General features: G+C 40.2%; 1 protein-coding gene across 2 annotated transcripts in view; it reads left to right on the plus strand.

Moving 5' to 3' along the window:
* Window positions 1-18,214, plus strand: part of LOC101746640 (TATA-binding protein-associated factor 172) — a 63,933-nt gene that overhangs the window by 25,852 nt on the left and 19,867 nt on the right. For both annotated transcript variants that reach the window (XM_062673445.1, XM_038016718.2), the window contains exons 5-14: window positions 7,397-7,543; window positions 8,740-8,894; window positions 10,076-10,277; window positions 11,666-11,874; window positions 12,910-13,005; window positions 13,522-13,698; window positions 14,258-14,520; window positions 15,862-16,171; window positions 16,649-16,792; window positions 17,624-17,774. In XM_062673445.1, the coding sequence (XP_062529429.1) occupies window positions 7,397-7,543; window positions 8,740-8,894; window positions 10,076-10,277; window positions 11,666-11,874; window positions 12,910-13,005; window positions 13,522-13,698; window positions 14,258-14,520; window positions 15,862-16,171; window positions 16,649-16,792; window positions 17,624-17,774 (1,854 nt within the window). The remainder of the gene's footprint in view (window positions 1-7,396; window positions 7,544-8,739; window positions 8,895-10,075; window positions 10,278-11,665; window positions 11,875-12,909; window positions 13,006-13,521; window positions 13,699-14,257; window positions 14,521-15,861; window positions 16,172-16,648; window positions 16,793-17,623; window positions 17,775-18,214) is intronic.

Genomic DNA, 18,214 nt, shown 5'->3' on the forward strand with positions numbered 1-18,214 from the left:
TCACAGCCCACCTGGTGTTAAGTGGTTACTGGAGTACATAGACATCTACGATGTAAATGCTGCCACCCACTTTGATATATAAGTTCTAAGGTCTCAAGTATAGTTACAACGGCTGCCCCACCCTTCAAACCGAAACGCATTACTGCTTCACGGCAGGGTAGTGGTACCTACCCGCGCGGACTCACAAGAGGTCCCACCACCAGTGTTCAAAGTTCAAACCGTACACGTATGTCGTGATTTATAAATGTAGTACTGTATATGTAGCGCACGAATGCGCTAATAAGCTTCCATCGATGCTTGTGAATATTTATACGATAATCAAATAACAATATGCTAGTATTGGGCAGAATTACGCTACTCTATCTGACAATATGTACTAGTTTTAGGCCCACAATATCAAAGTTTAAACTAACGATTGATAAAACTTAGTTCAGATATAATTTAAGTGTTTACCGGAGCCCGTAGACGACATCAACGTATGTGCCGCCACCTATTTTGAGACATGAGGTCTAAATCTAAATTTTACGGCTGCCCCACCGCAGCTCAAACTGAAACTCATTACTCGTGGGGGTCATAATACGCCCTACCACCACTAATTAATTGTTATTCCTTCATCGTGAAAGTCATTCGTGAGCATCTATTAAGTACGTATTTCATTCGAAAAAAAAATATACCTGTCTGCGGGATTCGAACACCGGTACAGTCGCCTCACTCGATACCAGGGTTCTTTATCGGTTAGGCCACGACGACTTCTTACTTTTTTTTCACTTTTTGACGTCTTAACTACTCAACTGATCTTCGTGAAATTTTTCGTACACGTTGCCTATTCCCGAAAAAAAATGGTTCTACCTTAACTGTAAAAAAGTATGTATAAATTTGCAGAATTATTAATGTTAGCGAGTATTGTATGCACCTCGCACTTGTAGATACTAGAAATACTAATAATAATACATTTTTCTAGCGCCTGACAATATGCATTTAATAATAATAATAATAAAGCCCGTTTATTTCCAATCCATAATGATATCATTATTACAAGCGATTTAATATCTAAATATACCAGCGTAGAATAGAATTTCTTTAATTTTCTTTTATTCGCTAACGTTACTTTCTTCTGTACCATTGATCGGAACCCCTTCTCGGGTAAAGACCTCCTCCAGCTTCTTTCAAAGCACTTTATCCATGGCTTTCCTTTTCCAATCGCTTCCTCAATATGCATTTATGCTTTCCAATTTGAAGGATAGAACAGCCCGTCGATACAAAATGAGCCTTGAATTTAATGTCGCAAGTTATCAAAAGTTATTTCCTATGAAATAGTTATATATTCTGTGCTAATTATGAAGTTTTAGTTTACAGTTCAAGCATGTAATACTTTAGTTGGCACGTTGCCATGAATATTTTTAATTTCATTTCTTCCAGTGTAGAGGTACATTATGAATACAGATGTGTAACAGTATAAATAAAGTCGTCGTGGCGTAACGGATAAGACGTCCGGTGCATTCGTTTTGAGCGATGCACCGGTGTTCGAATCTCAGGCGGGTACCAATTTTTCTAATGAAATACGTACTCAACAAATGTTCACGATTGACTTCCACGGTGAAGGAATAACATCGTGTAATAAAAATCAAACCCGCAAAATTATAATTTGCGTAATTACTGGTGGTAGGACCTCTTGTGAGTCCGCGCGGGTGGGTACCACCGCCCTGCCTATTTCTGCCGTGAAGCAGTAATGCGTTTCGTAAGGGTGGGGTAGCCGTTGTAACTAAAACATGAGACCTTAGAACTTATATCTCAAGGTGGGTGGCGCATTTACGTTGCAGATGTCTATGGGCTCCAGTAACCACTTAACACCAGGTAGGCTGTGAGCTCGTCCACTCATCTAAGCAATAAAAAAAAATCGTGTGTAATACATGGTAATAATGTTGGTTTTAATGTTATTTAAAATTAAATGCATATGTAACTTCATGCAAATTTTAATATAACAATAACAGACGGTATGTAATTGATACATAAATAAGATTCGAATATTAAACATTTACGACGTGTGCTCTCTTTTATCCCACCAATTACAGTCGACATTGTACATTTCATATTGTATATTATTATTCATGTCAGAGAATTTTACATTGTCATTCAGTGGCACCAGTTATAAGATTCCGTTTCATATTCTTCTTTTTCTTTACCATATCCCACTAGGTGGGTTCGGCACAGAATTTTTTTCTCTTCCATTCTCTTCTATCAGCCGTCAACTCAACACTCACTCCTCTCTCTCTCATATCGTTATTCACACACACACACACACTCACACACACACTCACACACACATATATGTATATATCCATATGTTTCATATCCTTGAACATATTGTGCGTCCTCTATGGCTAAAATCGCATATAATGTGGCGTTCACCTTCTTTCGACAATATGCAGAAGTCAAATCGGAGGATGATATAAATGATCGCGGCTTGCCTTATACTCGTATGTGTATGTATGTAATGTATTGTTTATTGAAACAAAACAAAAAACAAGTTGTTGCGCTGCAAAGAGTTATTTATTTTATTAACTTACTTCTACACTTACAATTATTTTAATTATTTACGAACCTGCAAAGAGAAACGACATTGTAAGCTATTGCTTCAATAACTAATCATTTAAAATTTGAAATGTTTATTATTTAAGAAAGCACGTAATTTTTTTGAATGTACAAAACCAGAGAGCATTTTTTCTAATTATAGAATGTACATAGCTGCCACCATACATAATACTATTATGATAGTCGAAGCTAAGCCGCGGAAACTTTAAATATACTAAGAGAGCTTCATTTACATATATATAAATTCGGCTATTTAATTAGAGGGGTATACGATCTTTGTCCCCTTTAGTTATCATTAGTTTCTAATCACCAATCCATAGAGTAGAAGACGTAAAAAAAAGGTACTAAATGTATCAAGGTTAGGTTAGGTTAATAGGTATCAAGACTAGCTCACAGCCCATCTTGAGACATGAGTTCTAATATACAATTGCATAAATATATCCAAATATAAAGTACTACTACTTAACAGCCTGGCCACGGGACATTCGCCGATGCGAATATTCGCGCGGTGCGAACGGCGAAGCGTCTAGCGACTAAAATAAGCGCATAGAAATGTACCTAACAAGCCACGCGCACCGGCGACCGGCGAAGCGACCGGCGAAATGTACCGAGCGAATCGCGCGATGCGGCGGGCGAGCAAAACAAATGCATGAATACGGACGGCGCGAGCCACGGAGTCGAGCGGTAGTCGCGGCGAATAGTACAGTGATTAAATGAGTTTAGTTGTTTTCGCCGCGAAAAATTAACGCCGAAATTTTTATATTTTTTATTTATTTTTTATTTTATATTTTTAAAGTCGTCGTGGCCTAACGGACGTCCGGTGCAATCGTGTTGAGCGATGCACCGGTGTTCGAATATCAGGCGGGTACCAATTTTTGTAATGAAATACGTACTCAACAAATGTTCACGATTGATTTCCACGGTGAAGGAATAACATCGTGTGATAAAAATGAAATCTTCAAAATAATAATTTGCGTAATTACTGGTGGTAGGACCTCTTGTGAGTCCACACGGGTGGGTACTACCACCCTGCCTATTTCTGCCGTGAAGTAGTAATGCGTTTCGGTTTGAAGGGTGAGGCAGCCATTATAACTATACTTGAGACCTTACAACTTATATCTCAAGGTGGGTGGCGCATTTACGTTGTGGATGTCTATGGGCTCCAGTAACCACTTAACACAAGGTGGGCTGTGAGCTCGTCCACCCATCTAAGCAATAAAAAAATAAAATAGCTGAAATACTAGCTAGACCAGCTATTTGGAAGTCTAGCCACCCAAAGTATTTCTCGTACTTCTTGTGGAATTCTCCATCTATAGGTATACTCCGATTCTTATTCAAATCATGTACTTCACAATCTTTTCCAAATAATAGGTCCTGAACCAAAAAACTATTAATTTGTAAGCAATATCGAGATAATTTCGATATAGACATTTCGCTGTCGGACTTCCTTACTAGTCGCGGCGGCGAACGTGAGTACCCGTGGCCTGCAAACGGTGCTGCGCGAATGGTCGCCTCGTCCACCGCTTCGCTGTTCGCACCGCCGATCCCCGTGGCCAGGCCGTAACGCATTGGCAAAGTCGTAGTAGGAGTAACCAGTGGGAAGATTAAAACGTCTCTGACTTGGGATACACGGCTGTTGTCTTCTCATCTGCCAAACTAGCAAGTTAGCAAGCTGATTTTACACTTTATTGATGCATAAAAATCCTTCTCTTTGTGAAACTGTATAAAACTGGCGTGTAAAATAAACTATTAAAGCAACGGCCTAAAACTATAAAACGGCCGTCTGGTGTAGTGGTAAGTGACATGGTCACTACACAAGGCGGTTGCGGGTTCGAATCCCGCCGCGGGAAGATATTTGTATGATAAATTATATAAATGTCTTTTCCAGGGTTATGGATGTATATTAAATATATGTATGTGTATAATAAAAAATCTTACATTTATTTCCGTTATCTGGTACCTGTAACACAAGTTCTTTACGAACTTATCACGGGACCAGTTAACGTGGCGTGATTGTTAGTAAATTAAAATTAGTAAATTATTATTTTTTTTAAATTAATGAGGAATTTTATAGCACGCTTTACGAACATTTAGGTGCGATAGCCGGTTCTTTATATTTATTTATACATACATACTACGCGGTCCAGTCAAAGTTTTGTTTGAAGTGAAAGCATTCAACTATACATTTAGTTTTCTAAATGTATAGTTGCGTAATGTTATTTATGATTTTTATTGTCGTATGTATTCTCATAAAACCAAAGTTAGTAAGAGGCACGATTCATGCAGAGTGTTTATTAGTTTCACTATTTGCGCAGAAGTGTATTTTTCAGTCCTTGAATGTGGTAAGGTGTGCCGGAAAATGATTTAGTTTGTTCTCTTGGTTCGAAAGACGCCCGGTGCACTTGTACTATTAAATTTTATATCTCGTAGACTGGTACCAATTCTTGTAAGGATATATGTACTTGATATTGCCGGGAGACATGCGCTCGGCACGATACGTGTCATAGTGCTTGAGGTTCGGACGTAGGTTGTTAAGCGCCAGAGGATTTAGTCTCTTTAACTTCGACATATTAACGTCCACCGACGCGTAGACGGAAGTCTGGCGATTCCCTCTTAATAAATTTAAATAAAAATGAACACTTCTGAGATGACCGAATTAAAGTTCCGATATCCAAGTTTATTTTCATAAAGCAAACAGATAAAAATTGGCTCAGAAATTGTGTGGGTGACCCCTTATCTTATCGCTTCGTATGACCGTGGAAGCAAATTGAAAGATGATCTCATTTAAAACCCAGCATGCTCATTTATGAATGTGATAATTTGGATGTCTCAAACATCTGTGTTTCTTACGCAATCATGTTTTTAATCATGTAAAATCACAGATCTCCTTAATAAATACGGGATTTTTTCATTCTTTATAGGGCACGTGTAGTTTTAAATAATTCCTCTATCACAAGCTTGTTGGTGTAGTGGTAACGGATCCTGATTTCCTTACCATGAGGTCGGATCGCAGTAGAGCCAATGTCATCAAAAGATATTCTGAATCCGGATTCTGAATATGAGTGTAATTGTCTTTAATGTATGGTTTTAGCTCCTATTATAGGTATATGAGAAAATCGAACGTGGAAACGGTGTTTTAATTTATATATTACTAAATGATGAATGTTTATATGTTTGTCCTGTATGCGCTCCGATACAATTAATTCGATTGTGATGAATCTTGGTATAGTTGTTCCTGTTGTTTTCATTGCATTACGTGACCTTCGTATTTTTCATAAATCAGTAAATTGAAACATCTTCACTGGCGGTAGGACCTCTTGGGAGTCCGCACGGGTAGGTACCACCACCCCGCCTATTTCCGCCGTGAAGCAGTAATGCGTTTCGGTTCGAAGGGTGGGGTAGCCGTTGTAACTATACTGAGATCTTAGAACTTATAACTCGAGGTGGGTGGCGCATTTACGTTGTAGACGTCTATGGGCTCCAGTAACCACTTAACGCCAGGTGGGCTGTGAGCTCGTCCATCCATCTAAGCAATAAAAAACATAAACATGGATGTGAAATTTTAGATTTTGTTTATCATAATAACTAATGTACAACAGGAAAACGGAGAGGTCACAAAACACGGACCGGATTTCCGTCCGATAATACTATTTAGTCATTACATAAACGAGTACATAAAGTGAAGCTATTGAATGAGAAACGTATATGTTTACTATTTTGAATGTAATTTTATTATTGGCCAGTAAAGCCGGATGATGCTTCGCTGCAGTAACTAAATCTAACTATGTTTATAAAATAGTGTTATTGCTCTGTTGAATTCACTCGCACCGTGTATTGTGTAGGTCGGTATATGTTTTTATTCATGCATTTTTTACTGGTGGTAGGACCTGTTGTGAGTCCGCACGGGTAGGTACCACCACCCTGCCTATTTCTGCCGTGAAGCAGTAATACGTTTCGGTTTGAAGGGTCTGGCAGCCGTTGTAATTATACTTGAGACCTTAGAACTTATATCTCAACGTAGGTGGCGCATTTACGTTATGGATGTCTATGGGCTCCAGTAACCACTTAACACCAGGTGGGCTGTGAGCTCGTCCACCCATCTAAGCAATAAATGAAAAATAAACAAAATTCATTGTCTTCGAAGGCAAACGAGCATGTAAACCAATTATGATGAATGTTCACATTGATGCTGTTGGATATTAACAATGCCAGGTGCATAGCTAAGTCGTCGTCTACTCATAGTTTCAATTCAATCTAATAAAAGAGCCGACCACGTATTTAACACATAGCCAACAATTTTTTTTTATGTATTATTATTTTTTCTCGGTTTTTTTTTTGACTGAAAAATATTAAAGCAATCGACGGACCGATTGAAAATTTATTTTGATTTCTGTGAGGCTGTTTCTTAGTTTCTCTTACAATAAATTGACGTTTCTTAAATAATATAATACATAAACAATTATATGATAAAAAGTATGGTGTATGCCTAAAGTATGCTATGGTTTTGTTACAGACAAACCAATAAAAATACAAATTCGCTTACATAATATGTTTAAAATGATATACCATTTCATTCCTGATAAGGCGTTTTAGAAATATAATAATATGATGTTTAGTTTTCAAATATATAATTTTTGTATTTTTACTTCACTGTAAACTTACCTACGTTTTAAAACGATTGTAACAAAAAATTTGACACTTAATATTTTTTTAGATCCAAGATCATTATCTCGTAACAATGATTCATATCACTTTAATTAATTGCTTTCGGAAAGTAAGTATGTACATATTCTTTTTTTTACAGAGATTAAACCAGACCCGGAAGATTACGGACTGTTGAAATGTGATACGTTCAACATAGAGCGGGTCCTTCAGAACGGAGCGCACTTGATGGGTTCCGAGGGAAACGAATATGATTTTGACGAGAATGACTTCTCGCTCTCCACAGCAGGTCAGTATTATTATTATTATTATTATTGCTTAAATGGGTGGACGAGCTCACAGCCCACCTAGTGTTAAGTGGTTATTGGAGCCCATAGACATCTACAACGTAAATGCGTCACCCACCTTAAGATATAAGTTCTAAGGTCTCAGTATAGTTACAACGGCTGCCCCACCCTTCAAACCGAAACGCATTAATTACTCCTTCACGGCAGAAACAGGCAAGGCGGTGGTACCTACCCGTGCGAACTCACAAGAGTACCACCACCAGTAAAAAAGTATTATTTACTAGCTGTGCCCGCGAATTCGTCCACATCGAATTTAACAAAATAGAAATAACCTAAGTTACTCACTGTTATACCAGCTATCTGCCAGTGAAAGTCCCTTCGAAATCGGTCCAGCCGTTCCAGAGATTAGCCAGAACAATGACAGACTGATAAAAATTATAGAAAATGTAATTTTGGTATATGTGTCGTATATACATTCATATTCATATATTAAAAAATGGTTATTTTAATATTACAAACAGACACTTAAATTTTATTTATTTGTATAGTTAATACTTTTTGTTACTACGAATCTTTTCGCAGTGTACTCCGTCGGAGTAGCGTCACTGAACAACACATTTGCACTTAAAATATAGGGGATATTAAATTAAAATTATGCACAGTAGGATTTAACGAGAATATCGTGGAGCTGATTGTGATCCCAAAATTATTGTTTGGCTTAATAAGATTTATTATTAGGTCAGCGTCAACGGTAGGCAGCGGCTTGGTTCTGCCCCTGGCATTGCTGAAGTCCATGGGCGACGGTAACCACTCACCATAAGGTGGGCCGTATGCTCGTCTGCCTACAAGGGCAATATTTTTTTTATGAAAGATTAATTATTCAATTATATTCTATTTATTTTCTTTAATTTGTAACTATAAGAGTAGTAGGGCGATTGCAATGTCTTGATGGAGAATTGAGACGCATCGCAATGTTGAATCACGAGTACTTGAATCCGACTCTGTCTCACAGTTAAGGTTCTGACGAGCAGAAAAGACATTAAATTGTATAGGATGTTGTGGAATTAAAAAGGAGTACCAGTTTAATAATAATATTTAAAAAATTGTGGACTTCAATACGGTAAATTTCTGTTAAAATGTATTATAAATAGATGTAATATACATAATTGTTAGACAAAAATGTGCTCTGTCCGTACAGACGCAAAGGAGCGTATGGCGAAGCAACGGCAGCAGTTAAACACTCGTCTAGGTCTGGACGTTGCGGCCAATCTCGGCGTCGACTTGACCTCTATATACACGAACGAGGACCTGTGCCCGGTCAGACCGCAAACAAACAAGGCTGAACCGCAGAGAGTAAGTTTTGTACTAAAATAAACCAGTGGTCTCTAGGTAGTCGAAATTCAACTGTAATTAATTGAAATTGTATGTTTTTGTACACTTATAATTTTATTGTCAAAGACTTTTTTTTTTTCTTAATAAATTTTACCGGCTTGACAACAAAGTCCTTTAAGCCAAATCAGTATTTCTGTTTCTTCATCAATTCATTACAAAGACTTATACTCACGGACTTAAATCACGGATTTCGCCAAGACTACACTTTACACAAATATTAATAAAGGCAAACAATATTTAGGCTATTTTCAATTTGACCGCAGACTATAATTAATAAGAAAAGTTTGACAATAAACAAATAGTGTGACAAATTCATGGTAGTGTGTGTAATGTTTTTTTTATCGACTTAATGTATTTTTAATGCATAATTTAAAAGAATATTAGCATTGTGCGCTGCTTCTCTATATTCTCTATAAGTGTGGAAAATTTCATATTCCTCCGTCCGCGCAATTTTCGTATAAAGAGATACAAAGTTTTTGCTTCACGTATTAATATACAGATATCTATTATTATCGAGCTTCAAACATGTACTGCGATTAATTTATAAGCTTTCACTTTCATCACGCTTCTAGTCTGAAACTGACAGTCGGGTAGGAAGGTTTTAGAATGGAGAGTTCACTAAAATAAGCGAAGTATGGGACGCCCGTCTACAAGGTGGCAGAAAACTCTGTAGAAGTAGGGGAACCATGGTGGTTACGATATGTCAGTCGATCCCTATGTATTAGAGATGATGTTCACCACCGCTACAATATGTCCTTTCTCAAACGTGGTGTGAAACCGACTTAAGTCCCAGGTGTCAGGACCCAGGTCTGTTCTCCTGGCCAGCTGACGGCCATAGGCAGTATTCACCAGTCACCATCCAGTAGGCTGCCTTAATATCAATAAAAACGTCCTTAATCTAATTAAAACAATTTTTATACTTTAATCTCGCATTAATTATTTGGTTTCGAATATTGTATGCTCTTATTCGTAGACATTTGAATATTGCGCTAACTACCCTCAAATTGATATTAAACTGAAAAATTAATTTTTAATTATGTCTAAAACTCTCGAAGATCGAGGAAAATACTATAGTCACTCTAAACACTTGTATATCGCATAGTTAATCATTCAGTGGTAAAATTTCTCTAAATGTTCTATAGATGCCGGTACAAGAACTAGTCCCTATTTCTTCGAAACCGCTCAGTTCACGGGAAAAGAATTTGGCGAAGAGACGAGCTCGTGCCGCTCTCAGCAAACAGAAATCTAGAGACTGCACCGAGGAGTCTACCTCAGCTCCTCCTACGCCCCCGATAGAACCCGAGAAGAAGAAAATGAAATTAGAACAGACTGAAGAGTTTTTTCGTAAGTAGAAAAAAACTTTAACAAAACAAATCATTGTATGGTAGTCCTTTTAACTAAATTTTACTTTGAATACGATGTTGATTTTCCTTATTTTTAAAATATTACTTCATAGTCATAGATGACGTCATCAAAATCTATAGAGAGAACCACACAGTTATTGTTGATTAGTTTTTTTTTCTTATATTGTTCCATTAATTTCAATGCGCGGCTTAAGTAAATTGATACGGGTGACGTCATTTGTGGTCAGTTTAAGCGACAAACTAACCACAGAATATATACTTTTACTATAGCACAACAATTAGGCACATAAGATATCATTCAATGTGACTGGTATTAAAAAATAAGTCAAGTGTAGAATTATTATATTTTATTCAGGGATTTAAAATCTAGATTGATCACCATCATTTTACAAAAATATAGATTACATGATCAACTTTTAAATAATTTTGCTATTTGCGTCCAGTGGCTTATTGTTGCGAATGCTTACCTAATCTGGATTTTGGACTCATTCTGTTTTATAGCTTTACAGCCTTAGCTCTTTTGTGACTTGTAACATTGTCATGCTGACATGAAAATATGATTCAATATCGCAAAAGCAATAATTTTTTGTCTCCATTACAAACAATAACAGTTGTTATGGTATTTCGATACAATTTCGAATACTATCTATTCCTGGAATTTTGTAACATGTTTATCATCTTCATTAGTTCGTTGAATATTGATAGTTTGAAATCGACTCCCTCTCAATATATCTTACCACTATTTGTTTTGTTTTGTTACGCGCTGGGGTTCGGGATAAATAAAATTCTACCGAATTACAACTAAAAACTGTATTCAACACTTAGAACACTTAAAACACTCAACAAACACTTTAAAACTATCAATTCGCTTCTTCCGCTTCGCTTCAGGTTATCCGTTCGCTGTTTCGCTTCGAGTAGTTGCGATTACTAACTGCTACGTGCCATCTCTGCAACGCTTTTATAGCCGATACCACATCCCTAGAATTATCGAGAATATTCCACACATCTCTAGTATTGCGTTTCCGTTATCTGACAATAGATGGCGTTGCACTTCTTGAGCGTTCTAGGTGCTACTAGATCCTTCGATATTCGGCTATAGATGGCGTTACTCTTATCGGCGTAACATTATTATTGTGTAGACGTGAAGATGTCATGGTCCATTTGCTGTTAAGTAGTTACCGGAGTCCATATATTATGTAACTTTATAATATAATGGTTACTGCACTCTTGAAGCGGGAACACATCAGTGCGACAGAAATAGGTATGGTGGTATTTATCTATGTGGGTTCACAAGACGTCCTACAACCATATTTTACGCGATAAATGCAATATGTTTGAATACGATGTCATTTTCGGCGTTGTCGGTAGTGGAGGCAGGAGCAGCAGTGCCGTGCGCCGCCGGCTGGCAGGGGGAGGCGGCTCGGTGGCCCCTGGAGGCGTGGTGCAGCGCGCTACTGACGCAGCTGTTCAGCCCTCACTGGGAGGCTCGCCACGGAGCCGCCAGTGCACTCAGAGAATTACTACGAGCCAAGATAGCCAACACTGCCGGGATCACTCGCTACACCGAGCCTCAACACGTGAGTTTTCTTATCAAAGTAACTGTAGCTCATGATGGGTAACTTCCTCCCGGTAACCATACTTGTCGAACTCGACAAAGAGTTCGCCGTGTAACCTACCCCATGAATCAGCTCGCTGAGTTTCTCGCCGGATCTTCTCAGCGGGTCGCGATTCTGATTCTGTAGTAGATTCAATCGCGAAGCAGTTGCTCTTGAGTTGTTAGGTCTCCTTCGGAGGCGCTCAGGCAGCTGACTTATCATTAACGTTCTTTAGCCATTCAAATTCTCAAAACAATCAGAAATTACTGCAGACATTTAAATAATTCATACAAAAATAACAAAAGCAGCTTTAGTTTAAGTCCATGCGATTGGGTGATGCCATCATTCGAACCTTAACAAATTCGACCATAAATCACCGACGCATCAAGATCTTTACTCAATTTATAAATTAGATTTTCTCTTTTATTCTTTTAAATTGTCATTTTTTCATGGATTAAAACTATCGGTTTCCAAATATTTTTATTGGTCACACCGAAGCGCAGTAGCTGACTAATAAAAAAATGTGTGGCACTCGGGAACTGCCGCGGTAAAGCTATTGCATAATATTTTTTATCAACTTATGCAATTATAATTAGACAATGATAATTTAATATTAAAACAATAATAAAACAAGACTACGCTATATTAACATTAATAAAAGCAAAACCTTAACTATCCCCTTCAGACTCATAAGCTAGACCGCGCGAGAGAGAGATGGGCAGACTTTTCATGATGCGCATGTAGTGTGACGTCACGCCACGCGCTTATTCACAAACACTAAAGCGCAACGTGTGAATGTGTTGAATGCGAGCTACATGGTAGGCGGAGTAAGGGGTGTAAGGTTTTTTGCGTTACGGAATTTCATGATTCGGTCGCCGCGCTCAAGGCCCGCGATAAAAGCTATGCAATAGCTTAAAAAAATTAGTTCATAAACAAAAGAGAAAACGGTACTGAACTGTTTTGTCTTTAATTTCGTATACTGATTAAATCATATTTATTAATATTTCGTGTTTGTAGATGGAGTGTGCGCATCAAGATTGGCTAGAAGACATGGCCTTGAGGTTACTGTGCGTACTGGCGCTGGACCGCTTCGGAGACTTTGTTTCTGATCAGGTAACTGTTTTCAAGACCAGTATGTCTGGTTACGCTTTACTATGACCTGTTTAATTCATGAAATACACCCTTTTGCCGTCTGTCGCACCCTAATGCTATGCCGGAAACCTAAACCTGAAAAAACTTTATCGAACAAATGAGAAGTGGATGTATAAAATACAACAAACAAGCCTACATGTAGTTAGTTTGAGATATTTATTCGAAGTGTGGCTGTTGAAATCATCAATTTTTTAACCATCCAATAGGTTTATGGTTTCTGACATGCAATTTTACGTTTACCGTTAAAAGAATACAGTTTTAAATGCAATGGACATGGTCGTATAATGTTTGTTCTGTCTGGTGATAAATGTTACAAAAACAAACCACCTTCTCAAAATTGCGATCGTTTTCGATTGTCATTTTGGAATTGCAAGGATAGCCTATAACTCCTTGTTTCCAAAAGTTAATTTGTTTCTGAAGTGCGTGGGTGGTAATGAAAGTTATACCTTATCATAATATAATTATGTAAATTCTCAGGTGGTGGCGCCAGTAAGGGAAACGTGTGCCCAGACGCTGGGCGTGGCGCTGGCGCAGCTGGACGAGGCCCGCGTGCGCAAGGTGGCGGGCTTGCTGTCCTCGCTGGCCGCGCAGGCGCAGTGGGAGGCCCGCCACGGCGCCCTGCTCGGCTTCAAGTACATGCTGGCCGCCAGGCAGGTCAGGGGTCGACACTAGTACTACTAGGGTAGATGTATGTAGGCAGCGGCTTGGCTCTACCTCTGGCACTGCTGAAGTCCATGGGCGACGGTAACCATTCACTATCAGGTGAGAGCCGTATGCTCGTCTGCCTACAAGGGCATAAAAAAAGAAGAAAAAAACAGAATTTTCTACTTATGGAGTTCTTCCATACGTCACTGTGCAAGTTACCAGCCCGCAGATATCACGATGTGAATGGAGCTGTCCGCTTTGGGAAATCAGGTCGAAATCGCATTTGTATTGTACAACGACAGTTTCACCCTTAACACGTTAACCGACATGTAGGTCACCGGTGCCCTACGTGGCGCACTGAAGTAATATCCGAACATATTGAGAATGAATTTATTTCTAAGACACCTAAAAGTCTAAAACATATTATGTACATTAAAAACAAAAGAAGGCTAAGTTAGGCCATCCAGGCGCTCCGTAACAGAAATCGATATAATTACTTCAGTGCGCCACGTAGGGCAACAGTGACCTACAGTGCAGTCAAATGAGCAGCATGCTGGGTGGTCTGCAGGAGGTGGCGTGCAGCAGCGGCGCCCTGGAGCACCTGATGTCGGGGCTGGAGGACGGCGCCGAGGACGTGTCGGGCGTGGCGGCGGGCGCGCTGGTGCCGGCGGCGGGCGCGCTGGTGTCCGCCCGCCCGCACGCCGCCGCGCGCCTGGTGCAGCGCCTGTGGGGCCTGCTGCGGGACCAGGACGACCTCGCCGCGCCCGCGCACTCCTACATGGCGCTGCTGGCGGCGCTCATGGCGCTGCCGGAGCCGGCGCGACTGCTGCAGTCAGTTACTTTTTTTTATTGCTTAGATGAGTGCACGAGCTCACAGCCCACCTGGTGTTAAATGGTTACTGGAGCCCATAGACATCTACAACGTGAATGCGCAACCCACCTTGAGATATAAGTTCTAAGACAGTGATTCTCAACCACTGTTCCGCGGCACTTTTGTGTGCCGCCAAATTTCAAAAGTGTACCGCCAAATTTAGCGAATATATAATAATGTTAATATTATTAAATTATATCATTTTAAAGGAGAAATATTCTAAACATGAATATATATTTAAATCCACAAAAAGATGGTATATTTTAGTTTATTTAGTATATTAAAATTTTCTGATAAACTATTTATGCAGTGTGTTGTAGTAAGTAAATAATTTTTCTTTTTTTTTTTGTGTGCCGCCAAATTTTGAAATCGTTAAATATGTGCCGCAACAAAAAAAGGTTGAGAATCACTGTTCTAAGGTCTCAGTATAGTCACAATGGCTGCCCCACCCTTCAAACCGAAACGCATTACTGCTTCACGGCTGAAATGGGCAGGGAGGTGGTACCTACTCATGCCGACTCACAACCACCAGTAATTACGCAAATTATAATTAAGCGGATTTCATATTTATTACACGATGTTATTCCTTCACCGTGGAAGTCAATCGTGAACATTTACGCCTAAGCTACCTAAGCTGATATTAAGGCTATTTCAGCTTCGCCCTAACGTGTGTAGGTGAGCTCGCGGGGCTCGAACCGGAGTGTTGCTAACACTGACCCTAGCAAGAGCAGTGCTTCGCAGAATCTACCACCGGATCGGAAACGCGATCCACTGAGAAGATCCGCCGAGAAACTCAGTGGGCTAGTCAATACCGCCAACTACTAGGCATCACAACGTGAACGCCACTCCAACCTTCTTCAATTACTCTACTTACTACTTCCAAATGATCGATTGATGAATCATACATTACTCTTTCATTTGCTTTTGAACAGACACGGTCAGCTTTGTTCCTTGCACATGGCTACAAGAAGTGTCATAATAGGCCTCTACAAATTGTAATCACCAAAATCAATATTAAATCGATATAACACGACAGCCGATTCGCAGTATAGTTTCATCGCTGAAAAGAATTGGCAACATATTGTTAAGCCCTGGGGCCTTTTCTTTTACCAACAAATTTATGTACTATCATAAACAAACAATACAGTTATTACTAGTACATAATGATAATCTGTTGTACTGCTGATAGTCTGTTGTAACTGACAGATCTCAGAGCTCATGGCGGTCATTTTGTGATGTTGCAATCTTATCGATTCAATCTGCTCGATCACAGGAAGCTAAATATGATATTTTTTCCACAGCCCGATCGATTTGGCAGACGTGCTACCTCGTCTGTGGCCGTATTTAGACCATGCGACCTCATCAGTGCGGAAGGCCACACTACAGACTCTCCGCACCCTGACGCGGCCCCTGGTCACCACAGCCGCACCGCGCGCCGACAGCGCCCACAGCCCGCCCCCTGACAACGCCGCGCCCAGTGAAGCCCCACCGAACGGGCTGGACGAACAGTACTTGATGTGGACCCCGGAGCTGTTGCAGGAAGCAATGAGACACGTTTACCAGAGAGTGTTGTTCGAACATATCTATGAAATACAAGAAATTGCAGTGCAAGTGAGTTCGCCGCCTCTACCTCGACTCGGATTACTTTCCCATTAAATATTTCATTCCTTCGCCCTCCTTTCTTCTTTCTCACTTCATCCTTCGAACCCCCCTTTCTTACTTCCCGTTACTCCCTCTGAAAGTTGTCTTCACTGTTTATTTGTTTGGGTGTATAGTACCATTGTAAAACTACCCTCTGAACAGCGACTGATATATCTCTGTTTTTTAGGTGAATGAGCTCACAGCCCACCTGGTGTTAAGTGATTACTGAAGCCCATAGATATCTACAACGTAAATGCGCCACCCACCTTGAGATATCAGTTCTAAGGTCTCAGTATAGTTACTATATACAGTATACTCAGTATAGTTACGTGTGTGACGTCGTGTCGATCGTTGTTAGCATACATTCTCAAATACACACACATATAGGCGTGCAATATATACGTACTCTGTTAGTTGTTCTTATCGTTTCTGTCGGTTGATGTGCAGGTGTGGGAGAACCTGATCCGGCACGCGTCCCTGGGCGTGATCCTGGTGGCGGCGTGTCCCATGCTGTCCACGTGGCTGTGCCTGGCCATGCAGCCCGCGCGCCTGGCCGTGGACCCGGCGCTCATACTCGTGCCGCCGCTCAAGGTACACAAACCTCTTCATTTGATGCAAAAGTAAGCGATTGGATTTTCCCTCGCTGCGAGCTCAGACCTCTTGAATGATATGCATTTATTATCACTACGGTCGGGGGTGTGATCTCCATAATATTCAGCAAATTCTGTAGTCGTGTATGAATAGAAGTCATTTGCGAAGCAGCTACGCTTGAGTTGTTGGGTCTCTTTTGGAGGTGTCGGGTAACTGTTAGCAAATCCCGCCCCTTTTGGCTGATCTCTTGCTCGCCCACCTGTCCTTGCGAAATTGGAAAGGCTTCAGAGCCATCAGTAGACCATAAATCATAAAAAAATAAATAATAGAAGTTGGTAAGTTTCGTCATGCGAGGTTTAGTCTCTGTTCTATCTGGACTGCCTTTACTACCAGTGTTTATACCACAAATATTAATTAATTCTCATATTTTTGTTCACGAATTTGCTGTACCTAAGAACATATTACGTAATACATCTTTTGATAGGAGAATAACCTACAAAAAACAAATATTTTGTCCTTTTTTAAATTATTCTAAATTTGTATAGTTTGTCCATAATATCGTCGTCATATTGATGGATTCAGTAATTCCGCAGAAAAGACTTTTTGTTGATTAATATCTCAAATCAATCATCTTCATTTCATTTCATTTTACTCCATATTATCATTTTTCATAAAAAAAAAGAATATAAATTAAAATAAGAAATGACTTAAAGGTTTTAGTTACCAAGTCATAAAATCCCTAAAAAAAAGTAATTCCGCAAAACACGTAATTAACAACATCGGCACTTTTTTTTTATTTTGCGAGCGTAATGTTGTGTTGTGTCGATGCAGGAGCGGCGCACGCGCACGAGCCCGGCGGAGGCGGTGCCGGGCGAGGTGCGCGCGGCGCTGCGCTGGTACGTGGGCGGCGCCGACACGCAGGCCAGCGCCGCGCGGGACAAGAACGTGTCGCGGGCGCGCTGTCTCGCCGCCGACATACTGGGTACTTGCGCACTCTGCTTCTACACTTACTAGGAGCAGCCTTAGGGGCCCCGGTAACCGTACGCGTCGACGTGCAACCTAACCCATGCATCAGCCCGCTGAGTTTCTCGCCGGATTTTCTCAGCGGGTCGCGATTCGGAGGCGCTCAGGCAGCTACTAACAAATCCCACCCCTCCTGGCTGAGCCTTTGCTCGCCCACCTGTCCTGGTGAAACTGGAAAGGTCTCTGGGCCAACAGTAATCCTTCAATCATAAAAAAAAAACTTGTAGACTCGACCGGAGGCACGTGACTCCGTGAGCTCACTTGCACCACCACCACGCCTATTTATTCCAGTTTCAAGGGTGGAGCAGGCTTTGTACTGTAAAACTGGGAGTCTTATCTCTTTAACTATCACTTCACATCAGATGGGCGGTGAGTTCGTCCACTCATTAAAACGATTTT

The sequence above is a fragment of the Bombyx mori genome, chromosome 17 (genome assembly GCF_030269925.1).
Source record: "Bombyx mori chromosome 17, ASM3026992v2".
NCBI lineage: Eukaryota > Metazoa > Arthropoda > Insecta > Lepidoptera > Bombycidae > Bombyx > Bombyx mori.